Source organism: Scardinius erythrophthalmus, assembly GCF_964197995.2.
Source record: "Scardinius erythrophthalmus genome assembly, chromosome: 23".
In the NCBI taxonomy this organism is placed as follows: domain Eukaryota; kingdom Metazoa; phylum Chordata; class Actinopteri; order Cypriniformes; family Leuciscidae; genus Scardinius; species Scardinius erythrophthalmus.
In genome coordinates this window covers 17,615,026-17,642,419 of record NC_138243.1, presented here as the reverse complement: position 1 = coordinate 17,642,419, position 27,394 = coordinate 17,615,026, and the positions used below count along the sequence as shown (strand labels likewise).

The 27,394-nt window shown below is 37.0% G+C and overlaps 2 protein-coding genes across 3 annotated transcripts; one reads left to right on the top strand and one right to left on the bottom strand.

The window, feature by feature from the left end:
• Positions 1-14: 14 nt before the first annotated feature.
• mcf2b (MCF.2 cell line derived transforming sequence b) lies at positions 15-21,864 on the top strand (the record flags this gene model as incomplete). The annotated part of the gene is made up of 27 exons (XM_081353710.1): positions 15-65; positions 1,013-1,132; positions 1,467-1,583; positions 1,873-2,022; positions 2,249-2,373; positions 2,681-2,795; positions 7,663-7,782; positions 8,019-8,210; positions 8,300-8,491; positions 8,615-8,786; positions 8,866-8,954; positions 9,057-9,142; positions 9,310-9,376; positions 10,677-10,792; positions 10,862-10,931; positions 11,896-11,988; positions 12,200-12,292; positions 12,385-12,510; positions 14,241-14,462; positions 14,854-14,946; positions 15,597-15,675; positions 15,777-15,828; positions 16,723-16,925; positions 17,152-17,258; positions 17,413-17,525; positions 19,392-19,506; positions 21,842-21,864. The coding sequence occupies 27 exons, from the start codon at positions 15-17 to the stop codon at positions 21,854-21,856; spliced, it is 3,093 nt and encodes a 1,030-aa protein (XP_081209836.1). The 3' UTR covers positions 21,857-21,864.
• Positions 21,865-22,889: 1,025 nt separating this feature from the next.
• On the bottom strand, positions 22,890-27,113 carry f9b (coagulation factor IXb). 2 transcript variants are annotated; one of them, XM_081355287.1, is made up of 8 exons: positions 26,982-27,113; positions 26,700-26,869; positions 26,600-26,624; positions 26,338-26,451; positions 25,681-25,815; positions 25,136-25,443; positions 24,834-24,957; positions 22,890-24,427 (listed from the first exon to the last, which is right to left on the bottom strand). In XM_081355287.1, exons 1-8 carry the CDS (start codon positions 27,046-27,048, stop codon positions 23,838-23,840), a joined length of 1,533 nt encoding a protein of 510 aa, XP_081211413.1. In that variant the 5' UTR covers positions 27,049-27,113; the 3' UTR covers positions 22,890-23,837. The 2 variants fall into 2 exon arrangements, with proteins under 2 accessions (XP_081211413.1, XP_081211414.1); XM_081355288.1 differs by having other exon boundaries at positions 26,700-26,921; positions 27,046-27,113.
• Positions 27,114-27,394: the final 281 nt, after the last annotated feature.

Genomic DNA, 27,394 nt, shown 5'->3' with positions numbered 1-27,394 from the left:
GCAAATTAGAAACAATGGCGGAGGCTAATCCACTCAGGGGACTGCCCCGGATCCAGAGGGCTGCGGTAAGATGGATTCTTCTCTGTTTTGGACTGGGTTTTTACTGCAGAACTGACACACGCTATGCGGGCGCTGGGTGGGAGTCTTATGCTTTATATAGAAACTATAAATTAGATAACGCGCGCGTTTGTAATTTTAACTGGTAGTTATTAGCCTACTGTGAGTGATCATTATTGCAGTCATCATTGGTTTGTTTTACATTTGAATAGTTATGTGCAATGATCGCCACGTTTTTAAACACCTGACCACGCTTTTAACTCCATGTGTGCATTATGACAAACGCAATAATAATAGGCTACATTATAGACTTTTTTGGCTGTTTTATTGCAACATTGTTAACATATGCACCATAAGTGTACATTTTAACCTCTGATGATAATGGGAGTCTAGCACAGTAATTTGAGTGAAAAGTGTGAGTGTCTCTGATGAAGTTTATTGATCATCAGTCTGTCAAAAAGGGAGAAGACAGAAAGCCTACACTTTCTTGTCAGCATTAGTAGGGTAACAGTCAACAAATTCAGCCTTGGATTTCCACTGACATTGATTGTCTTCATAGGGTCTGAGCAAAAGTGCATAGTAGTTGCTTGTAGTCAGACTGAATTTCCTGCTTTAATCAGCAAGAAATGTGTTACAAAAAGCAATTGTTTCTCATTTTTTGCTTTGTAAAGGCTTTAAAAAAACACATTTTAATTATAAATTGAGCTCTGTTCATGATATTACTGTAACTTTTCTGTGATTACTTAATTACAATTTAAATATGTGCATCCATGGGGACATGTGGGTGTCTGACCTAGATTTCTATACATCTATGAACACATTAGAAGTGGGAGGATGATATACAAGCAGCCACATTGCTGTTTATGATTATATTACCATATAATTACTCTTTAAATCATCCTGAATTATGTGAAAGAAGTTGAACATGTACTGAAATATCACATCTCTTCTTCAGATGTCATTCCCTGGACATTTGCATTTAGTTCTAGTGCTGAGGCCCAAAACCCACCTTCAGACCACTGGAACAGACCTCGGTTTCCGCTTCAGTCAGGACGACTTTGCGCTCAAGATGCCGGTAAGAGCTGATGAGAATCCTCTGTGGTACAAAACAATAGGGGTTTTTTATGTATAGTGATGAGATGCATACCTGAAGTCTTGAACAGCAAAACAAACATCAAGTTGTAACTATAATATTGAGACCAGTCATTCGTTTTAATCCCCACTCATTATGTGGGAAAACATTTACATCTATTTTTATTCAATCTTTATTTAACAAGGCTGTTAAAAGGCCATTCCACCCTCACAAGGTTAGTCTGCTTAACGAATGGATTATTAATCGTATTTAATTTAATGTTCATTAAATATAATGTGCTTAAATTCATTCCCTAGCTATTTTCTGCCTTATTCAGATGATTATGCTGAGCTCCTTATCAGACCTGCTTCGCTTCATTGATGAAAATCAGCTGAACACTGAGTTTGGTGGTAACCTGGAGCAATGCCATAGTGACTGGATAGTTCTGCGAACGGTGAGCTTTCTGATTTCAAGAAAGGAATGCTGTAACAAGAAATGCCATTATATGCTCACAAAATGGAATTAAATTGCAAAATCGCATAGTAGGCTATGTGTCATTATTTAATGCTGATAAGAGAAATAAATCACTTACTAAAGGATATCTGTTTACTTCCTATTAATTCATTTAGATTTGTTACTATAATAAATATATATATATATCTGATTTTAGATAAGGAGGATTTGAACTATGTTTGCAATAACTGCTGAGTAATGCATATTTCTGTCTGTGCTGCCTCCTCCAGGCCATAGAGAGTTTTGCAGTGACAGTGAAGGAGATCGCTCAACTACTGCAGACATTCGGCACAGAGCTGTCTGAGATTGAGCTGCCTGATGATGCCAGTGGCATTGAGTATCTACTCAGATCACACACTGACAAATACAGACAGATGAAGGTATGGAAATGAGTCTCACAATTGAGTGGGCCTATTGTGCACATAAACAGTGGGGTGAATCCCAGACTTTCATTGTGGTTTCAGACTTGGGAAATATATTAAATATAAAACACAATGACTGGGGAACTGTGTTTGCTAACACATAAAAAAGCTTTAATAATGGAAAAAAATGAATAATTATTTAAGTTATGGTTGAATAAGACATATGATTTGAAAACTACTACAGGATGACATTAGGTCAGTTATGAGGGATGGACGTCAGCTGCTCTCAAACCTCGAGGCCTCAAAAGCAATGGAAGGTGCTGCAGCAGAAGACAGAGACATCAGCCAAGACAAAGAAAGAGTGCAGAGGTAGCCTTCATACAGTATTACTCACCACCAGCAGAGTAAGTAAATCATTATCAGCTCTTTCGGGTTGCTGAATAACTCCCCAAGGAGTATTTATGTTTTTCAGGTAATCAAAATCATGCAGTCTTTATTGCCTCTTTTAATTTTTATCCTCCTAGTATTGGATTGGTTGAGGCCCATTCAACTTCCTCTAGTTCACAATGCATTTTTGTGCCAATTATCAAAATAAACTTCAGCTTAGGCTCTTTGTGTAAAATTCAGGTAGGCTCTTTGTGTAAAAAAATCATGATGTTCCATTTGTTTATTGCAGGCTTGTGGCACAGTTACGGGACATGGAAATGGCTTTTGATGGCTTTTTTGAGAAGCACCACCTAAAGCTTCAACAATACCTTCAACTCCTCCAATATGAGCTGAGCTTCCATGAGGTACAGACCAGTGTTGGAGTAATGAGCTAAAAGTGTACTAACTTAACTACTTTAAGAACACTGCTTTTGTAGTAACAAGCTTTTCCAACTATTCACGGTAAAGTACAACCAAATGCCACATCGCTGTTTTGAATGTCATTGTACTTCGCATGCTACTTAGATCAAGTCTGCTACTGAGAGCTGAGGTTTAACACGATCTTTTGGCTCTCTCTATCATACTGTATGTAACGCTGGAAAGTTACTGTGCGTCACCACTTTTGAATAAGAAACAATATCAAGCCTATAAAACTCGTCAAATCTCCGCAAATCACAACAAGCGTATCAGTGAGAACACTTGCTCAAATAGCGCACACACTCAAACCTGACTGCACATCACATTTTTTACTTTATTGATTCTGCTTTTATTCGTAATGCAATGGACCGGTCAACAGGACATAAATTAATCCTTAAAGGATGGGACTTTATGGGACATTTGCACAAAAAGAATAAATAACTTACCATAGCCTTTTATAAGTCCCTCCGGAGTCGCATATCAGTCAAAAAATGCGTCACGAGGAAGAAAAAACATAGGCCTATGAAGATTTCAGATGCAAAAGCCTCTAAATGCCATCTGAAATTTTCTTCTAGAATGATCATTTTTAATCAAGCTCGTATATCTAAGGTAAAATTACCTATTAATTGTCATTTAAGTGTAATTACTAAACTTAAATATATGAGCTTGATAAAAATTATCATTCTATAAGAAAATTTCAGATGGCATTTAGAGGCTTTTGCATCTGAACTCTTCATATGCTATATAAGTCGCACTGGACTAAGTCGCATTTTTTTAGAAATTTATTTCACAAAAAAAAAAAAACATGTTACAGACAGTTCTCCATTATGGACGTGAGCGCTCTAAAGCAGCACTACGAATGTTTTAAAACTTTCACAGGGACCTCAAACTGAAAGCAAAGCCTGTCTTTAAATTTAATTTCGTTTTGTATTAATTGCATCTTAATTTTAATCGATGTTTCATCAACCAATTGTCTGGGTTTAATAAATAAGAAGTATAGGCTATTAGAAAATAGATAATCAGGACACGGAGGCACTGGCGAACCTGGAGCTCGTCTCATAAATGAACCGAAACTCAGCGTAGGCCTATAAGGTAGCCTATTGCCTCACAGACCTGAAACATATAGATAGCTTGAAATGTCTACTTTTAACCCTCTGGGCTTCTTCGCCCGAAAACGGGCGAAAACTTGAACGTTTCGAATTGTTTAATTTTTTTGCTTCATCGGATGGGGGTGAAACTTGGTGACTTTTCTTTTATTACCTATATGAACACACAAAAAAATCAAGGAGATGATTCTGATATGTTAAAGGGTCGTAAAAAAAAAAGTCACACTTAGCTTCCTCCCGCCCGAAAACGGGCGAAATAGGAAATGAATGGGAAATACGAAAAAATAGGAGAACTCAGAGAAACTTTTGGTGGTACAAGCTACAGATCAGCCACTGTGCTGAAAAAAAGTGTACAGCAATGAAGTGGTGACACTCTAGAACATCAAGAGTGCAAAAAAGACACCCTCCCCCCCACACACACACACCCACACACACAAACACACACACACACACACACAGAGAAATGAACTGGTAAGACTGAAACAGCAAATTTTGCCCCAAACTATATAAAAATGATATAATCATAATAACTCCAAAACTATAGCAAGGAGAGTCAAAAGGTAGGTATCGTTTGAAAGAACTCTTTTTAAATATTTTGAAAATATAAATTACATTACATTTGGACATTGTCCCGCCAAGAAACGGTGGATAAAAGACAATATATATATATAATTTTTATTATGATTTTGCATATCTTTCATATTTGTCATGGAATAACTCAGGAAGGAAATAAGGTAAGAGGTAAAATTCTTTTTTAGTGAAGTCCCCCTACATGTTAGCTGCATCTGGATAAAAAAATAATAATTTTTGGATAAAGGAATCAAAAATTACAGCATTTTGAAAAGAGATAGCCTTTTTGTACAGTCTTTCACACCCCCTCATGGGCAATTTTTTCTCCATGAAGAATATCTTGTCATAAAAGCAATAGATTATGTTAATTTTGGGCTCATTTTAATTGTAATAATATGCTGTAAAAAATGAAGTGCCATTTTCAATTATCTGAGAATGTTTCATGAGCTGTATGATGTTTTTGACACATTGCAGTACATTATTTTATAGATTATGAAAAAAAGAGAAATTCTATGTATCAGCAAATAACTCAGCAATACTTAAGAGTTTTTCAAAGTGGATACATTCACTGTAAAGTTCAGACTCTAAGCTTTCAAATGACATCAACTTTGTGTTTATCAAGGCAAGATTTTTGAAAAATATGGTAATAAATATTTTCGCAGCTAGGTGGCGCCTGCTGGCGGTACACTTGGTTTTAGAGGGATTACTCAGCACTCGTTAGGAATTAATACATTTAATTAGATGCATTAAAAAGCTGAGATTCTAAGCTTTAAAATGATATATAATTTGTGTTGTTCCATTCAGTGGTTGATCAGTAATAAATTGTTTTCTTTCCGAATGGGAATAAATCAAATAAATAAATAAAAAAGCTATAGGCCGCCTATGGGCGGTTATAGGACATGACACAAATTAATACATTTTGAAGCCACTAGGTGGCGCTCTTCTCACTTGAAATATTTTTTTTTTTAGGCCTGCACTCTAATTTGATGTGAAATGTTGCATTTATTGAAAAATAAAATAAAATAAATAAAATAAAAATATATATATTAATTCTAATGGAAAAATAGCTCTTAAAAATTACATAATTAATGCAAAGTATCATAAAAAATTCTAAAAAACATTATAGAACAAAACAATATTTGATTGGTTATCCTAGGACAAAGTTAAGTACAATTTTAAGGCTTCGCCCGTTTTCGGGCGGGAGGAAGCTAAGTGTGACCCAATTATGAAGAAGCCCAGAGGGTTAAGCAAAACAATTCAAAACGAAAGAAAACAGACTGCGCTGCTTATATAATTCGTATGAAATGTGCATTTCTCTCTGGCGCTGCGAAGATCGCGAGTCGTCAACTTCATCTGTCTAGCCGACACTGACATAAAAAAATATCTGTTTTATTAGTAAACAATTAAAATGTCTCCTGCTATATTTTACATATTTGCCTGTTCCTTACAAAACAGTGTTTTTTTTTTTTTTTTTTTGACCAGCTGCGGACAAATTCTTTCGACACACACACAATATAGCCTACGTAACACTCTGCGCTTATGTTTTAAAAACATAATTTAACATATAAATAACAATTTTTAAATAGCCCACTTAAAGTGTTTATTACAAATAAATGACTAAATGCTAAAAATGAATACATTTTAATGAACAAACATATGCGTTGAATTTACAATTCTGTAATAACAGGGGGTGCTGCAGCACCCCCACTTCCCGCGTCCCTGACTGTTAGTGAAAGTTAGTGATTCTGTTGGTCCTAAAGTCAGTGCACACGCTGCTTTAATAAGATGCGAAGTCATTCTAGCAAATCGGTTTGTCTGAAATGGTCTGCTTTCTCATTTGCAGCAATGGAAAGTCCGATTCATTCTACTGAATCGGTTAGTCTTAAATTATCCTTGGAAAGTGTTGCTGTTTGATCATAAATAACATCTGCAAAGTTATGATGCTCAAAGTTCAAAGCAAAGGGAGATATTTGCTTTTAAAGATAACGTTTTTTTAAGGGCTACAACAAACGGCTGGTAGGAACTACATGACATTCCTCCCGGGTTAGTGACATCACTAACCCTAAAATTTACATAAACCCCGCCCCCGGGAACACACAGTCCATGTTGAGAAGAGGAAGAGTTGTTGTAGTACAGCACATTTGTGAGTCTGCTCAAGCTGTCGTATTTGTCTTTTCACATTTATTGCAATACAGTACATAACACAAATGCAATTGCATGCCACTCTGTATGCATCTTACAACAGTTCCCACACGAACGATTTATAGATTATCATGACAGAATATGCTAACTAAAGACTTGAAGATAGTTAACTCCACATCAGCAACATAAATTCATCAACTAACCATTCAAAAACGTCCTGTTGCATTCTACATGTTGTCACTTCTTCTTGAGTCTCTCCATCATTGTCCGACTCCAGTTTAAACATAAAAGGCAGAACAGTTTCTGACATTTTAGTGCTTGTCTGCGTGAGGTAATCGGAGCTGCTAAATACACATGAGATGTTGAAGCTCCGCCCTCTGTGCCAGGGGCAGCAGCTCATTTGCATTTAAAGGTACACACGCGAAACGACTCGTTTTTACTGACCCTCAAAAAGGGACAATTTTAACATGCTGTAAAAAATTATCCCGGGGGTATTTTGAGCTAAAACTTCAGATACACTCTCTGGGGACAACAGAGACTTATTTTACATATTGTAAAAAGGGGCATTATACCACCCCTTTAATACTCCTCATCAGACATCCAGCTCTCTGTGCTCGTGCTTCGGATGTGTGCGCTCAGAAAAACGTATATCAGAATTTTAGACTGAGAAGGCTTTAAAACGTATGCAGATAATAAACTGTCATGATGATGAAGAACTTTTTCCTTCCTCTCAAAAATGGGCATTTACCACATGTTATAATAAATGATCTGTGGGGTAGTTTGAGCTGAAACTTCACAGACACATTCTGGGGACAACTGAGACTTATATTACATATTGTAAAAAGGGCATAATAGGTCCCCTTTAACAGCTGTGGGAAAAAATCCATTAAAACATCTTTTGTAATTATACCAATGCCGAAAATCCTTTTGTGAAATCAATATGAAATATTGATCTTAAATGCATTTTTGAAAATAATTATTTTTTCTTTGTGCATAGATGGAGGCCATTCTGGAGAAACTCAGTACGCAGGAGAAAGCAATTGCATCTGTGGGGACCACAGTGGCCCAGACGGAGCAGCTGCTCAAAGACCTCAAGATGCTGGAGACCTCAGCAGAGGTTTAAAATTTTAATGATTACAATATTTGACCTCTTCTTTTGTTTTGTTTTTACTAGTAAACATTCATAGAAAATGAAAAGAAACCTTTTTGAGACTGTGCTTCAGTTTAAATGCATCGCACACCACAAATGTTGACTGATGCTGATGTTGAGAGCTGATAAGGTGAAACATCTTTTGACCTGTATTTTAACTGATATACACAAGTGTTTGATTAATAGCTCTGTTGTTCTTGCAGGATGAAATGGGCCGTGCTCAGATTATTATTCTACATGGGCACCAGCTTGCAACAAGTCATCACTACGCTCTTGCCCTAATAGTTCAGCGTTGCAATGAACTGAGGCATCACTGTGACACTCTCACAACAGCTCTGCGTGCCAAGCGGGCATCTCTCACACGCATACGGGACCTGCTGTTGCGGTTGGAGGAGGTATTAAATGCAAATGCAAGAACCTTGGAATACTGTATATGCACTTTATGTAAAGCACATACAGACTTTGCATATCTCTGTATGGGCAGACTGTGCGTTGGTGTGATGAGGGGGCCTATTTGATGGCTAACCAGCTGCTGGATAAGTTTCAGTCCAAAGAGGGGGCGCAGGTAGCCCTGCGGGATATTGAGAAACTGATGGAGACAGCGCCCTCAGTCCTGCAGTCTAACCCGGGCTTCCTCAGTCTGGAGTTTGAGGCAATACTCACACCACAGCTGCAGGTACTGACACACATAGAGCACAAATATACCCTTTGAGACCAGTAGTGAAAATGTCCCTCTTTCTATAATTTTCTATTGATCAAGTGTCTATTTTAAGTTCACCCCCTTTTGCTTTCATGCTAGTCTCAGATAGAGGCTGTCACAGACAAGGTATCAACAGTACAGGGAATGATCCAGAGCAGACAGGCCTGTCTGAGAAAACTGGCTGATATTCAGGCCAGACCCATCCAGCTTGTCGCTCCAAGGCCCGAGAACTCGCCACGCTGCAAATCCCCTCTGTTCTCTCCTAAACACAGTATGTTTATCTATTTCAACTGCATTTGCTCATGGTGAACAATTGCCATCGGTCTGACTGTATCCTGTCTTTTTCTAAGGTTTTGATGTGAACTCCAGTTTAAGGTTTTCTTTTGATCTTGCACTCCCTGGTAAAAGGGCCTCACGGAAAGGTCCCAGCGCAAAGAAGGTTTGGCTGACCGTCCTTGTTCGTCTCTAAATCATACAAAGCGCACCGGTTCTACTCGTTGCTGACAGCTTTAGGAACTTTTTCCTTGTTCTTGTACTGTAGATAGAGGTGATGCACGACTACGAGGAGAACCGCAGCTGTCTGTCCTACGGCCCCGATGGAGTTGAGAACCCTGACCAGCACAAACGGTGAGCATTTATGCAATATCTTGACAAAAATATATGTTCACGAATCATGAATTCCTTCTGAAGCTCCTCTTTTTGTCTGTCTCTCACCAGTCTCTTTCCCTTTCTGTCCTCATCTCTTTCTTCCCCTCTCTCCTTTATTACTGCCCATGCATCCCTCGCCTCTACAGTCACGTAATGAAGGAGCTGATTGAGACGGAGAGGATCTACGTGGAGGAGCTGCTGTCTGTTTTGCTGGTAATGTCTTGACCAAATGACCTTTAAATAATTGGTCTGTGTTTTGTTCTCCCACATCCCATTTGCCTAACAGCTGTGATATAGTTGATGAGCTTTGGATGCAATCATTTTGAATTCACATCTTTCCTTTCACACTGTAGTTTATAGTATCACGGTGAGTCAGAGCCGGGTCACGTACATGCACGTTTTTCTCATGTTTTCTGTACAACCATTGGTAGAGACTGCCATATAAAAAGAAAGTTAACTGTGATGGCTCTGATCACTTGGCACAATGATTAAGGGTGCAACAATAATGAAAAGTGTACTATTAGAGTGTAAGAGGATTTACAGTCAAAGACCCAGAACCAAAAATGATTAATTAAGACAAGAGTCAGAATTATAATAAATTACAGAATTGTTTTACTGATGATAGTTTGCAGTTTCATCAGCAGAAGTCAGCTTCAAGACTCAATGGAGTACGTAGGCCGCCCGCTTACAGTTACAAAGATCACAGCAGTTATACCCTTCACCAAGGTCTAAGCTACGTCCTTGCTTCAGGTTGAATGATTCTGATTGGTTAAGAGATAGATAAACATAGTAATTTTCCACACATATACAGATAGACTGAGGTCTATCTCCATCAATTATGCTGCTGACACTCGGACCGTGAAGTTAGGCATGTTGTGACCTCCCAGGTTGCGGATTTGGGTTGCTGGGCGCCAGCATGTCCAGAACAACAACCCAGTCAATCTCCAATAATGCCAGTGGTTCCTTAAAGGTTGGAATTGGCCAGGCTCTAACTATAAACAGGAGAGTCTTCTTAAAACATCAAGATAATACGTTCTTTCTCTCAAAGAGAGGATATAACTGGAAAGTAAGGCTTTAACTGAGAAATGGTCCCTTAAACTTTAGACTTCAATGAACATAGTTATCACGGTACCTTAGAAAAACAGATGTATGTATTGACATGTTAAAGACCTTTCTCAAACAAAATATCTTCCCATATTTCATTTCTGGAAGCCGGGCTAAGTCCTGCATTCCTGACATCAGCTTCAGTCACCTCTCAGATATTTAATACAGAATACATGAAAAGAACATTTCAGCAATCACACTGGTAACTTTTATAACAAAGTAAAATCTCACAAGCCTAGAGATATCAACTCATTTGATATTTAGAAGGAAAAATATTGATTAATACCTTGATTATAATCACTCATTAGATATACCTTTAAGCAGCAGTAGATTCCAGATTTTCACCTTCAAGAGCTAATAAATTATTATTTGAAATTCATATATTTTTTTTCCTGTTCCTGGGTGAAAGGGTTATAGGGCGGAGATGGATAACCCATCTCTCTCTAATATACTGCCATCTGTACTGCGAAACAAGAAAGAAGAGCTGTTTGGAAATCTGCCTGAGATCTATAAATTCCACAGCAGGTGAGAAATATGCCCACACACATGGATAAATAAACACACATTCATGCTGATCCCGTCTTTGTTGTGCAGGATATTCCTGCAGGACCTCGAGAGCTGCTTAGAGTCCCCAGAGAGAGTGGGAGCACGCTTTCTGGAAAGGGTGAGAAATGGTGTCATATCTATGTAAAGGCATTTCACCTAAGTGCTTTTTCTTTGACATTACTATTCATCAAAGAATCCTGAAGAAAAAAGTGTCACATTTTTCATAAAAATATTAAGCAGTGCAACATTGATAATAATAAGAAAGATTTCTTGAGCAACAAATCAGCATATTAGAATGATTTCTGAAGGATCATGTGACACCGAAGACTGGAGTTATGATGCTGAACATCACAGGAATAAATTACATTTTGAAATATATTGAAACGTTTATTAAAAACTTACAATTGTACCAATATTACAATGTTATTTCACAATGATTACTGTTTTTACTGTACTTTGATCAAATACATGCAGGCATTAGACTATGCACACACACACACTAAATATAATTCAACAAATCTATGTATCTTTAATGACATATCATACAGTATGAACAATTGGTCAGTAATGATACTGACACAAAACACATTCATTTTGATATGGACATGACTAAAAATAATGATAACTTGCTGTTTAGTATACAGTACGTTGATTCAGTCTCTTCGTTGATTTTTATTTTTTTTACTGTTTATTAAAAGAACCTGTTCAAAAGAGTAATTCACGGTGGACTTAAACTACACCAGTCATGCTGTATATCTTTGATTCACTAAAAAGAACCGACTCGTAAGAATCATTGGTTCGCAAATTGTTTGTTCGTGACTAGACTGGTCACGTTGGACGTTGTTTTTGCATGCAGGCTCTGATGACATCTCAACAGAAAGACATTTTTTGCCATCAGTTTTTGGTACACTGCTTTTTATTGCATCTCATTCAATAGACTGTGAACTCACATTCACAATTCAGGTAAATATGATTTATTCTGCTGCGGTGCTGAAGATTCAGTAGTGACGCCTTAGAAAAGTAGTATAGGAACCACTGATATATACCCTATAACAGTTCTCTTTAATGATTTTTTTTTGCAGAAAGAAAATTTTCAGGTGTACGAGCGCTACTGCCATAACAAACCTCGCTCAGATGCCCTCTGGAGGCAGTGTTCTGATTCAGTCTTCATCCAGGTATTGATATGGATTTTTTTTTTTGGAATGCACACAACCATTCAATAACAATTGATTAAAATTATTACAATAAACAGCACTCATATCTAATAAACCGCCAGATATCTATAGGCATGGATAGTAATTAGTGGGATGGTTTATATCCTGTTATGAATTTTAAATCTTTTAAAATGACAAAATTACTAATTTTATTTTCTGTTTTCTTATTTAGGAGTGCAAAAGGAAGCTGGATCATAAACTAGGGCTGGACTCATATTTGCTGAAACCTGTTCAACGTTTAACCAAGTACCAGCTTCTTCTGAAGGTGCTTAACCAAACCTAACCAAACCAAACCAAACTCAAAATTCCACATTTCCCCCAGTATTTTCACTAAGTGCTTCCTTTCTCTTTGATTAGGAACTACTAAAGCACAGCTCAAACTCACAGTATGCATCTGAGCTGCAGGGGGCGCTAAATGCCATGCTGGATCTCCTCAAGTCCGTCAATGACTCCATGCATCAAATTGCCATCACAGGTTATGAGGTGTGGCCAACAAATGAGAATGGAGACAGGCAGATTATTAAAGTGCGCCTATTATGCTATTTTAAAGGTTCCTAATTTAGTTTTGAAGGTCTCCAACAATATGTTTACATACATCCAAGGTCAAAAAACAGGATCACCTTTTTTCTCACAGTGTCTGAAACGGTTTGATCAAGGATTCTGTTTTTGTAATCCCTGCCTTTCTGCGAGCCTACTCTGCTCAGCCTCTGATTGGTCAGATGGCTCAGTCTGTTGTGATTGGTCTTCCGCTTAAAGGGATACTTCAGGATTTAGCATTAAGCTTTGTGTTAGTAGAAAACCTGTAGTATTTTCAAATTACCGTGCTTTCCACCCTCATATCCCCCTGAGACGAGAGATTTATGTATTTTTTGTCTGGAAAAAATAAATTTTTTAGTTTTTCGTCATCGGAGGATTTTTTGGCCAGAGGCTAAAGACTACAGCCAGTAGTGGCTGTTCTGCATATTTTCAACCCGCCCATAGAGGGTGGGATCTCACTCACAGAATGTACACAGTGTCAGCCGTCTTTTTTTGGAAGCTAAGCTAGCAGACTCTTGTTCTGAGGAGAAAGCTGAGTAGTAGGAGAAGGCTGAGTAGTAGGGGTTACCATCCTCTTTTTCCAGGACATGTCCGGCCGTCGAGATCGTCCAAAATGTCTTTTGCTTTCTGCAGTCGCCATTCATTGTTTACATTCACACCTTTTGTTTCAATCTTACTGAATTCATTCCGATTGGTGAATCTGAATGTAGTGTTTACATGAATGCTAAACAAGTGATCAGTTGATGTGCGTTTTAACATTGCTAAGAAAATTCCCACTCCTCCATGACAGAAACGAGCCCGGTGCGTCTCACAGGTGTCGTTCATCAGTAATCACGCCACCGGCCTCTCATCGTTCTCCCGCAACCCCTTAGCCTCGTCCTGCTCGCCACAGTAAACATAATGAATAGCGACTGTAGAACGCAAAAGCCGAATCACAGACATTTTGGGCGATCTCGAAATCCTGGGCAGACTCGTCACGGAGACTCACTGGTAGCCTAACCTTGTTGTTTTTCAACTGTGCTCTCTAACCGGTTGCCGTAGCTTGGGAGTGGCCTCCTAGGGCAGCGAAGCAAGTGCATTCTGGGAGTTGTTGTCTTTCATCCACATAATCCAAAAATACATTTTCTGGCTTTTCTCAGTCTAGAAAGCTCCAAATTCAAAAATAATTTCACATTTCTTCTACATAAATGACCCATTTTAAATACACATTCATCTTTCCAGAGGTGAAGTATCCCTTTAAAGCACGTGGCACGACATGTCAACAACCCGAACCAAACTCTTTCAGGCCTCTGCTACAACTAGTGTTTGAGGTCGGGTCAAAGTAGACGTTGCTCGCAGACGGCCATTGAAGACAACATGCTGGCATTATGCTCAGTTGTTACAAACCTACGTAGGTTCAGGCAGGAAGTTTTAAGACTGGAATTCCTGACGACTCATTTTCAGGCAGTTCAGAACTCAATTTATCGTGTGCTTTGATCTTTGAAACTTTCAGACCTTTTACATTCACCATGAAAGGTATTCGAAAAAGCATAATGGGGCATTTTAATGTTTAATGTTATCGTGACTGACAGTTGATGCAATATGTTTTTGTTATTAGAATATGGCCTGCAATTAACTTTCAAACGTGTTTCTATTTGCATTCCCTCATTTGTCTTTTATGTGTTCTTTGAATCCAGGGTGAATTGAGTGACCTGGGCCGCGTCCTTATGCAGGGCTCCTTCAACGTCTGGATCAACCATAGGAAAGGCCCAACGCGCATGAAGGACATAGCTCGCTTTAAACCCATGCAAAGGCATCTATTCCTTCACGAAAGAGCTCTGCTTTTCTGCAAGAAGAGAGAGGAGAATGGAGAGGGACATGATCGGACAGCCTCGTACAGCTTCAAACACTGCCTAATGGTGAGAGAGAGTGAGAGACCGACCTATTTGGCATTTAAATATTTAATTGGTCAGAATGCATGACTACTTTTGAATGACCATCAATGTAGAAAGATGATTTTGGCAGCCAGATGGTGCAGTTACAACATCCACCATGCAGCTAACCAGCCAACTTTGACCTACTTTCTACACTTAAACCAATTTTTGAGCTTGTTGTGTTGCACTGATGTTGGAGTTAAGCACCTATTTGTTTATTCCAGCCCTATTTTAAGTGTGCTCAAAAATATTTTTATGAAAGGGATTTTAGGCTTAACTCAAATTTCATTGGCAGTTTAAAAACCCACAAGGTTATTAAAATACTGCATTACTGAATTTCCAAGTGAGGTCTTTGACTCCTCTGTTTCATTTGCAGATGAGTGCTGTTGGTATCACAGAAAACGTCAAAGGGGATGTAAAGAAGTTTGAAATTTGGTACAACGGAAAAGAGGAGGTGTATGTTGTTCAGGTGAGTCATTTTATCAAGGTTAAAACTCCACAGAATGCAACGGATAAAAAGTTACAAGGGCCTCTGTCATCACTTATTAACGCCTCCTCAATACCTCCTCACAGTGAATGTTAATGTCAAGTCCTGAACGCAAATTTGTTTGTAGAACTTGCAGAACTAAATAATACTGTATGTGGGTTTTTAGATATACTGTACTTCAGAAGAACTAATTAGCCATTTTTTATTCAGATTTCATATACACTGCGGTCCAGAAGTCGTGAAATCACATTTAAAGTATGGGATTCAAAAGATATTTGAAAACTGGAAATAAGTAAAAAAAAACAAAAAAAGGTTTTAATAAAAGGGAAAAAAGAAAGAAAAGAAATGTATGATGTGTTTAGTTTAACTTATTACTGAAATCGTTGTGATGATTATATAGCTTGTAATAAAAAATAAATAAATAATAGAATAAAGTATTTAAAATATTATATTAAAAAAATCTGAAAAGATATATAAATAATATAACATTATATATAAATACATATATATACAGTATATAAAATATTTTTTTTAAATACATATTAAATAAGAAAAAAATATTAAATAAGAAAAACATTTGCTTGTAGGAAATAAAAATCTGTATTTTGTAGCCTAATTGTTTTATTTTGCAGGCTTCAACAGTAGATGTGAAGATTGCATGGCTCACTGAGATTAGAAAGATTCTCAACAATCAGCAAAAGATTGACAAAGGTTCCTAGTTTGCATCTTCGTTTCTGTTAATATCAGTTAATATCGGTCTTGATTAAATCAGTCGTGCTTGGTGGGTCAAACTCTGCCTTTCTCTGTCTCAGGTGATGCTCACCCAGATAGTGAGCAGTCATTATTTCCACCCTTGGGCGACAGGTGATCCTCACTGTATTCCCATAACCCCTCACATTGTTTTTGCAATCTCTTCTATAGCATGGATGTAAAATGTATAAATCAACATTTGCATATGAAAGGATCTGAAACTTAGCACTTTAAACTTAGGTTTTATCTTCATAATTCATAATTTATCATCACCTTCATAAATACTGTTTGCTTTGAGCCCATTTGCATGATGGATATAGTAATCTGTATCATACTGGCATGAAAAACACTCTTGATCTCCTCATTTTTGAAAACTACTCGATGGAAACATTGGGCTTGGACTTTGGAGAACCAAATGCAAAATGCTATTAGCAAATGACTGTTTAATAAGCATTATGAACTATTTTCAAACATTTAGTGTGAAGTTGAAGAAGTTCTAAGAAGCATTGAATCCTATTCATTCATCTAAATCTAGTTGAAATGTAATGCTAGTCTAGTCATGGGCTAATTAATTGGCTAATGTGCAAGTTTTGATTATTTTGATGTAACAATTAGGATTGATTTTTGATGTGACAGACATATATATACTTCACCCTAAATGAATGCAATGTATATTTGTAATAAATAATAATTGTGTATTTATATAAATAAGTTATTTGCAGCACATGGTACTTTATATTTGGTTTTTCAAAACAATTTCTTTGAATGTCATGTTGTTCAACGGAACAGGATTGGAGTCAATATCATGTCAACTCAGCTATTATTGAATATTTACTGAAATTGAATTGACTGACTTGAAATTACACTCGCACCATTATTTATTTTTACATGTTGGCAACTGACCGCAGTCCTGTTCAAGAATATTCTGTTTGTGATGACGTTTGATGGTTGTTGTTGTGTTCTTCTGATGCCCTTGTTTCTGTTCGGTTCATCGGTTGGTGGGGTCAGTGTGAGGCATATGTCCGTGTGCATGCCCTGGAGTTCCACACAGATCACTGGCTGCTCAGGTTGTTTTGATGTCCTTCCTCACAGCAAGCTCCAGGGGGCGTCCGTCAGCTCAGAAGAGGCCGATTCGGGCCGCGTGAGTCCGGTTCTGACAGACCCAGTCCTTGTTTCTCCACGTCCACGTCCCGTTCACAACAACCGTCGCAGTGAGTCAAAGGCCATTTTCATTGGAATTAAATCTGGTTGATAAGGCGCAGAAAAATTGACTATGCTATCGAACTCAATGGGTTTTTGGAATGGGATTTTTAATGTAATATGTAAATCGTGGCACATTTAGATGTATGAAATTGAATCACGTAATTGCAATGCATGAAAGATTTACAATCCATATGGTGGGAATGTCATTATGGTTTGGCTGGTTGTGGGTTGCAGGCTGGCCTGGGACTTCTCAGTCAGTGGACATCTGTGAGGGTCTGGAGGACTGGACCACTGACATCTCAAACATCTCCGACTCTGATGAAGAAGACGATGTGCTGCTGGTGAGCTTTGACCTTAAGATCTCGCTCAGATTCACAGTTATTTGGGGGGAACTTTTAATTGTTTAATCAGGTTTCAACAATGAAGGATTTTGGGTTTATATTGTCTAAATGATTTGCTTTAACCTTGTTTTATGCTGGTTTGCATGTTTTTTAGGTTCCTGGAAGGTATAGAGCAATGGCGGATCACTTAAAGTGCGGCAAGGATGACGTTATCGTCAAATGTGGTGATGTCATTCACGTGCTGCAGGAGAGTGCTATGGGGCTTTGGTGAGAGTCATTTTCCATTTTTAATTTATGCTTAAGTTGCGATTAGTCTTTTCTTTTCTTTTTCCTATTGTGATGTAAATCTGAGTGAAATGGCTTCTCAAACAAGAAAAAAATGTAGGTCAGAGACAGAGTAAGCCAGATAAGGTTGCCGATTTCCAGCCCAAAAGCTCTCAAAAGCTCTGCAAACATATTCACAGCCAAAAGAATGTGATAAAATTCAATTGTCATGGCAACAAAGGTTTATGAGGACCATTTACCTCCTTGAAAACTAAATAATGATGACAAAATAAAATGATAAAAATGAATCAATTTCCCTGCCAGGAGAACAATACAACAGGAACACGGATTAAGAAATGAACAAACTTTAACCTCTGCATACACCATAAAAGCCGAAAATGTGTCATTTGTGTTAAAAAAACTTAACAACAATAATATTAATGCACTTTCCTTTGTGATCCACTTTAACTTCAAAAAGAACTACAGTGCGTCTCTATTTAAGTGCACATTGTAGAACATAAAGCAGAGCTTTGAACAATCAAAATGCATTAATCGTTGATTTAAATCTCTTTCAGCTTACGAGTCTAGACAGTTTAAAAGTTGCAGATGTCCTGGTCAGGCCAGTGTACACATGATGATGGACAAAACTAGTCCCATATTCGATTTCTCTCAGAGTTATGGTTCTATTTACGAAGAGCCTTTGAGTCATCTCCCACCACAGGTGTAATCCCACTCTTTACTGTAGGCTAGCTACAACTTAAGTAACTTTGAAATAGCAATTACTTGAATATATAGCTACAAGTTCAAAATCTGACCCCTTATTGAGCTAAAAACCCGTCACTCATGAATCATTACATCTGCCTGCTATCGCTCTTGATTGGCTAAAAGTGCAGGCTTAGCTGCAACATCAACACCAACCCAGATTTTGTCCTCCAGCCCAGACTAATTTTTACCCGCATAAATAATCAAATACAAAACTGCCCAGCTGGGTGGAAATCTGCCCTATGTAGCAACGTTGAGAGGGTGGGACTTGATTCTGTCCATCGTGAATTGATTGGATGGTTGTGGTTTGCTATTGCTGTGATGTCATGTGAGTGACAGGTTGTCCCGCCCTTATGCATCATCACAGAAGAGAAGAGATGTTGCTGCAAGAGGAAGGGGAAGTTATTTGGTTAAAGATTACAGAGGCACATGAATTTAAAAAAAATGAATGATGTGCATGGATAAATAATTTAGAATAAATACTGTAATATTCCATAATAAAAAACAAACAAACAAGAATTGTCCATTTTGATTTCATGGTGACTTTAAGTGCACCAAAAAATATAAGCCATGGTCTGATGTTACAATTCTGGTCGATGTTGATAAGCTGATCATTTTCATGTTATTGTTTATAACTATTAAATGGCCAATATTAAAATACTATTTTGTCTAAATAAATAAAAACTAAATAAAAAACTAAACTTAAAATCAATAGTTTTAAATGCTACTTGCGAATTTAGGCATCACAACATTATAATGATTAGTATAAAATGGATATTCATTTTGAGATTACACTGCACAGTCTACAGTATATACATAAATTGGACAATATATTCAAATCTTTTAATTTCTTCCATTAACCGATATGGTACCAAATACTAATATATTGTGCATAAAACGCCACCAACGCGTTCTTGCCTACTTAAGACTTAATAATTATTAACCCCAATTTATTTGGCTCCAAAATGCTGACATTATTTTGCATATCTTCTGGAATATATATAAAACATTAATTCATTGCCCTCAGGACGAGAACTTATTAAATAATTCTGGATCAATAGTTACGCAACAAGCATCACTCTAATTAGCATGCTGTAATTCCCACAGGCATGTTAAGAATTTGACTCGTGGAGGTGAAGGAAAACTCCCTGTAGATACACTTCTGAGAATGCTGGAAGATGCAAGCAGAAGTCCCTCCATTAGGTCGGGCAGTGGACTTGTGGTGAGTGAACTGTACAGGCCTAATGATTTTTGTCTCCTCCTGCTTAGTGTAAGTGTAATTGATGTTGGAAACTGTACCTTTATCATTAACACTATACTCTAAAATGCAGTTTATACATAAATTAACGTTCATTAAAAATATGTTGAACATTTTATTTTAAAGGGGTCATGACATGCATTTTAATATTTTAATGTTTTTTTGAGGTTCACTTTTAATGTTAATAAAGTTTTTTGGCAAAACAAACAAACAAACAAACAAACAAACAAACAAACAAACAAACATATATATATGTGGAAAACCGATTATATCCCACCTTCATTCTGACCCTCTTTCTGAAATTACCTGTTTTAAAGGGACGGCTGCTTTAAGGCTTATCAGTAAACGGCAACTGTTATGATTGGCTAACGTCACTGCATAGGAAACAGTATAAACGCCCACTCGCTTTTGTATGTGAGTACATGTTTTGAAAACATAACTGTCATCTACAGACAAAGCATTATAAAATCATTTACTTATGGATGGTTTGTGATGCAGCTGCTGTCAGATCCAATACAGTTGGCTGCTTCATCTTTAAACAAACGTTTTTTTGCGAACTCTCCATTACACTGCTGTCTCGTTTACAAAGCAAAATGCTACAAACAAACATATAAGTCTCCGACCGACGTGATCCAGTATGCCATTAAAATAAAACATACAATTGTTTCCGATGCTGATTATGATTTCACTTTTCTAACTTTCGTTAGTGTGTAATGCTGCTGTTTGAGCTTAAACAACATCTGCAAAGTTACATCGCTCAAAGTTCAAAGCAAAGGGAGATATTTGCTTTTAAAGAAATCATTTTTTAAGAACTACAACAAACGGCTGGTAGGGACTACACAAGTTTCCTCCCGGGTTAGGGACATCACAAACCCTAAAATTTACATAAACCCCGCCCCCGGGAATGCGATTTATAGATGATCATGACAGAATATGCTAATCAATGACTAGAAGATAACTACACATAAGCAACATAAATTCATCAACTAAATATTCAGAAATGTTGTCTTCATGATGTCACTTCTTCTTGGGTCTCTCCATCACTAGCCGCGTTTCCATTACCCTTCAAATTGCACAAATTGAAATTGCGAATTGAAAATACGCTCAATGGAAACACGTCAATTTCGCAAAAACTCCCATTTCTCGCAAAAAAGTTTTTGCGCTCGCATGAGGTGGTTTTTCAGGCAATTCGAAAAAGGAATATTTCGCAAAACTGCAATGGAAACAGTTTTTGTGCATTTACAGGTCAGCTGACTTAGAAGGCGTGGTGTGTTTGGACAGAATACGAGACAGTTCTTGAGAAGAAAGAATGACAGAAATACTGGACTCTAAACCTCAAAGAAATGCCACAATCAAGACCTCGGAGCAAATGAGTGAGGAAAAACCCAGAAAAACACTATATGTGCCGCTCACAGTATAAGGGTCTCTCCTTGCCATTAATGCTTGGATAACATGCCTAAGTTTCCTTCCATTAATAATAATGTCTAGTGCGGTACGTGGCTGTGATATAGCCTATATATAAACTTACCAATGTCCGTTGCCATGATTTTTGGAATGACTTATCGCGAGAGGAAAAAATGACGTTTTAGTAGTATAACATCGGTTAATGGAAACGCCATCATTTCGCAATAGTTTTTTGTCGATATTTAGAAAAAAACGCAAAAGTTTTGCGCAAACCTTTAATGGTAACGCGCCCACTGTCTGACTCCGGTTTGAACATAAAAAGCTAAACGTTTTTCAAATTTTCAATGCATGTCTGTGTGAGGTAAAAGGACACGAGCTGTTAAAGCTCCGCCCTTGGGAGCAGCAGCTCATTTGCATTTAAAGGGACAGACACAAAAATGGTGCATTTTTGCTCGACCCCTCAAAAAGTGACTTTAACATGCTATAAAAATATCTGTGGGGTATTTTGAGCTAAAACTTCACATACACACTCTGGGGACATCAAAAACTTATTTTACATCTTGTGAAAAGGGCATTATACCACCCCTTTAAGTGACTGAATGCCAGTAGGCATGGTGTGATGATGTATAACTATTTGTCGAAACGAGACGTTTTTTGCTTAATTAAATACAGTAAATGCTTTGTTTATAATGAGGAGGATGCTTTAAACTATTAAACTTGCATGATGTATTACTGGTACAAAGACCTCTAATATTTCAAAAGATGGAAGGCGAATTTCTCATGTCATGATCCCTTTAAAGAGACAAACTGATTATTTTTATCAGACTTGATCATACTGTGCTGTACTGCAGTTGAATTTTTTCTTTCTCTAAAACACTTTGGTGTTGTCTCATAGATACAGGAAATATAAACAGCAGGAAGTCCAGCAACACCCAAGTACATAAACCACATGTACAAAAAGCTCCCACCATGTGACAACCCTAAAGGCCATTACTGTCATTCAGGACTGAGCCCAGTCACGCCAAAACGACGCACACAAACAAACACAAAGTCAGGAGAACAGAGCCGCCTAGTCAAGAGAAAGTTTCCATCTGCCATCAGTGGGGATTGTGGATTATGTCGGATTTAAAGACAAAAAAAAAACCTCCTTCAACAATACAGTGTGGAAATAAAAGGAGCTTTGCGAAGCACAAACTTTACACTGATACACTTCATCCCTGTACCATCACCATACTGTGCCATAACACATGATATGAAACATGTATTTGTGTAATTAGCACAGTATTTAAGTGTATTTTAAAACAGGAAGGTTTATAGCATGGCGTGTACACTGACCTGTGAGAATAGCAAACTTTTTCTCTCTCTCCTCAGATGGATACAGTGGTTGGACACTTTTAAAAAAGCCATTTAATGCTGGAATAGATACCAGCACTACAGTGAATTAAAGATGAAAGCTCACATCAGTAACTAGTCTATGTGCCAAAACCTAACATTCCTTTTTCAAAGAGTATTAGGTTCTTTTTTTATCATTCTGACTTTGCTTTTGGCATCAGTATTTCAGAAATATCTCAGAGAAACGTGCAAGAAATAGTTTGTAGAGTATGTGAGGTGAAAACTTATAAATCACTATTCAGCAATGTGATTGCTTTATTGCTTCACTGTTATGCTTCAAAACATGCTGCTCATCTTCAGATGATCCTGTGTTTATATTCATATTTACTTTAAGTCAGATTACAAATAGCTGTTCTGGGCTATTTAGCACATCTTTTTAGTTTTCAAAGTATTTTTTCTGTAGAAATGGCATAACTCGTTTGTTAATCTTAGTTTTAAAATTCATTTTTCAGCACATTCACCATATTTGAGTTTTTGTCATTGAAATAAAAAATGTGCTTGGTGGTATATCATCAAAATGCTTTCCATTCCATTTTTTTTTTTTTTTTTTTACTTTCTCCCCGTCCCTTCCTGCATTTACAATGTGCACTTAACTTTGTTAACCCCTTAGAAACCATTGAGGTGAATATGCAATATGTCATCTACTACGTTTAAAAGCTTGGGGTTTTAAATATTAATTTCATCCAATTCAACTGATTAAAAGTGCCAGTCAGGACATTGATAATGATTTATATTGTAAATAAATGTTGTTCTTTTGAACTTTCTATTCATCAAAGAATGTATCAATATATCAGAGTTTCACGGTTTCCACAAAGATATTAAGCAACCAGCACAACTGTTTTTAATACTGATAATAATAAGTAATGTTTCTTGAACAGCAAATCAGCATATTAGAATAATTTCAGAAGGATATCTGAAGACTGGAGTAATGATGCTGTAAATTCAGTTTGGCCATCACAGGAATAAACTAAAAAATTTGAAAATATATTAAAACAGTTGATTTAAATTCTAACAACATTTTACAATGTTACTATTTGTACGGTATTGACCAAATTAAAAAACAGCCTTGGTGAGCATAAGATGTCTTTCAAAAACTTTTTAAGAAATTTACCAAAAAATCTTACCGCCCCCACACTTTTGAAAGGTAGTGTACACGTGCATGTCATAAAGTTAAAAGGGGGAAGAAGAAAAACAGATGTGGTCTGAATGAGTTTCATGTGTACTTCAGTTTGAAGGACTCGTCTTAAAGCCATACAGCCATAGGTGTATAATATGTACAGAGTTAGTAAGAAGAAAGTGATACTGTATATCATGTATGAAAATAATTTCACTAGATGTACAAGCACAAAGTATAAGATGGTAAACTATATATTTTCTTGATTGTTACAGTATGTTTGTTGAATGATGACTAGTAAATATTATCTGTAGAAATGACTGCGAGCTCTAAATTATTCCAAATGTGTATTTTTCTTCAAAACAAACCTGGAAAATGGCCTCATCTAATTCAAACTCGGTTGACCAATATTGGACATTTGTCCTGTTCTGATCCCAGTAATGTTACTTATCCAGTTCATATATCTTGAGATGCGGGTGTAGATGCCATACTTTCCCTTTTTGGCGCACTCTTCACCCCAGCTGACGATGCCCGTGAGAAACCATGTGTTCTGATAGCGGGTGGCATGGGGTCCTCCGCTGTCTCCCTGACAGGAATCCTTGTGTACCGTACTGTAACCGGCACAGAACATGAAGCGGGAGATGGAGTCAGTGCTGCTGCTTTTGCACTCTGTCCGGTCCACGTAGGGGAGCTCTACTTTCTGAAGTGTTTTGGATTCGATGCCCCCGAACTGTAGCCTTCCCCAGCCGCTCACCAGGGAGTTTTGCGCGCTCTTGAGCAGGTTCTCTGTGAAGTCTTTAGAGCCCAGGCAGATGGGCAGGACGTAGTCTGAGAATTTAACGGGTCCCTTGAGCTTTAACAGGGCGATGTCATGATTGTAAAGACTGTGTTGAGAGTTGTAACGTGGATGGATATGGTACTCCGCTATGCTGTGGTCACTCTCTTTTCCCTCCTTCTTTGAGAAGTCATGTTCCCCTGAAAAGAAATACAGCAAATCATTTACAATATGCATGACATCACATCACATTTGCCCTGAAAGACAAAACTGTTGATTGTTAAGAGTCTCTTAAATGAAATAAAAAGCAATGATAATAATTTAAATAATTATTTAATTATTGTTTATGTATATATATGTATGTATGTATATATATATATATATATATGAGAAATAAAACAATAATAAATTAATAATAATACATGGGTTAATAAAACAAATAATATATAAACAGATAACATAGTGGTAGTAGTAGTAGTAGTAGAGGTAGTAAAAACAACAATAATAATGATTTTCTTGCTTTATATGTACAACTGCATTTTAAATTTTTTTTTTTTTCTATAACCAAATAGCAATAACAACTATGTGACAGTGTAGTTCTCTCACCCACTCTGATGAAGAAAGATCCCACCTTTCCTTCAACACAGTGGGCAGCTGTAATGACCCATTCTTCACTGAGAAGAGAGCCTCCACAAAATACAGCCTTATTCACCTTTGCCAAAAAAACCACCTGCCAGAGAAAAAAGACAGATTGATATTACATTTCTTTATTATTATTTCCTCCATACAAGGTTCTGTTCTGTGGATTTTTCGACACAAACCAATGATTATGCCAGCCCTGCTTCATAAGACGAAGAGCAATCTCATGAATGTTTTATTTACACGCACACAATTCATCTCTTCACTACCTGCCAAGGAATCTCCCCTGGTGTTGCCTCATTGCCTCCTACAATGCGATGTTTATTGTTTGTTGCATTTATGATTGTTGGTTGAGTGGGAAAGAAAGCCCAGGAGGAGTTGTTGTCCAGCGTAGGTTGAAGTGTGCCAGTGCTGTTCACTTCAGGGGCATCTGTAGGACTGGACTCTGTCATATTGTGTTCGGTTGTATTGACGTGATTGATGGATTGATTTTGATTTCCAATCTCAGCACTGATAAGGGATCTTGAGTTAAGAGTTTCAGCAATAATCTTACTGAGACGTCCACATGGGTATTGCCCTATAAAGATGCAAGTAGATGAATCAAGAGCAAGATCTAATCAACAAACCAACCCAAGCGTCTGCTAAAACATGCAATCAATTTCCTTTGAATGGTATTCAAAATACACTACTGCGGATGAAAGGTCATACTGCACAATATAAGAAAAGCTTTGAGCTTGAAATACAGAATATGTCCCAGTGACAATACAGTGGCTTAGATGAAGGGCATGTAATAAGTGGGAATAGATTCCAGTACCTGTAGGTTCACATGTCCTGCTGTCCAGAGCCAATCTGTAACCCTCGGCACAGTCACACACTGCTCCATAAATTTTATCCACAGTGCAGAAGTGCATGCAGCCTCCATTATTTACATTACACTGTTTTGCCATCTCTGCACCAGACCAACCCATGAAAAACAACATAAGGTTTGGCAGAGAAAGACCTTAAGATTAACTAAAGCAGGTTAAGAATTTCTACTAACGAGATAAAAAGGTGTATATTTTTATAAATTTTATGATGTTTTTTAAAATATATATCTGCGTGTGTGTGTATATATATATATATATATATTCACTTTGTTTTTTAATATATATATAAATATACATATATTTTTTTATTAATATATATATATACACATTTATATGTTTAATACAGCATACTGTATGTATTATTCATATATATATATATATATATATATTAAAAAACAAAATAAATGTCATATCTAATTTTATTCGTGTTTTTTAATATATATTAAAAACATATAGTATGTATATATATATTTTAAATCAAAATAAACACTATAAACTATAAAATAAGATAACATATTTTGGCATATTTGTCTATAAATTATGTTGTCTGAACTAGAAGATATAATTTCAAATCTTACAGTTTATGAGCTCATCACAGATCTTACCTAACTCACAGTTCTTCCCACTAAAGCGTGCTGGACACCAGCAGGTGTATGTGCTCATACCATCCTCACATTTCCCACCATTCTGACAGGGATTCGACTCACACTGGTCTCCATCTGAAAGAGGAGAGGCCATGAACATATTATTATCAATACATTCTGTTATGTTAATGTAATGTAAAATTAACACACACTATGGACAAAATAAAGGATAGAAAGATACAAAAACGTTTTACATAGCACATACATCAACATTCATACTCACCTATATAATTCCTCCAGAATTTCATCTGAAACAGAGTTTGGAAAGTTTTAAACTTTAAAAAAAAATGCTCTTAGGAGATAAATGTGTTTATGCTACTCACGGTTTGCTCCTGGTCTTCAAAGACCTCTCTGGCCTCCTCTAGATCGCAGCGCTCTTCATAACATTCCCTTTCCAAGTTAGCCTTCATCACTAACTCCTCCAATCCTGTGTTATAGCGTTTTTGTCTCTTCAGAAGAGACCCCGCCAGCTCCCTCGGCAGAAACACTGAAGCTACATACGCAACAGAGACACACTGAGAAATCACAAACGCCAAGGTCTGTTTCTAGGGCGCAGATGATTTTCAGGAACATACATAAACAAGATTATAATAATGTTAACATACCTTCAGACATTAGCCATGTTTCAAGCAGCAAAGTGCATATCAAAATAATGTGATAAATCTTCACCATTTTCTCTTTGACGATTTCCCTTCAGGCAGAAATCTTTCTCAGCAGTCAAAATACTTTCATGATCTATTCCAAAGTTCAGGACATATCTGTTTGCACTTCATGCAAACAGATATCTCATCCGGTGGGTGTTTTTTTTTTTTTTTCAGTCTGCACCTGCAGTGTTTGTGGGTAATTTTCCTTGCATTTTACCATATAAGCAGTTTGTAGTGTAATGAGAAAGCATCCCAGTGTTTGAATGATGCATTTTGTCACACTTCAGACTTCATAACATAAAAGTATGAAAACATAATATGTGGATTATATAGGCTAATCCCTGTGGATGATTATATTTGTATGGATAACCAAT

Excerpts from the sequence above, each read along its gene's own strand:
- f9b (XM_081355287.1), bottom strand. The coding sequence starts at position 27,048 with ATGGTGAAGATTTATCACATTATTTTGATATGCACTTTGCTGCTTGAA. Across the intron at positions 26,625-26,699 it reads TTGAAGACCAGGAGCAAACC|ATGAAATTCTGGAGGAATTA; the intron begins GTGAGTAGCATA and ends ACTCTGTTTCAG. Across the intron at positions 24,958-25,135 it reads CAGGGGAGATTCCTTGGCAG|GTGGTTTTTTTGGCAAAGGT; the intron begins GTAGTGAAGAGA and ends TTTCTCTGGCAG.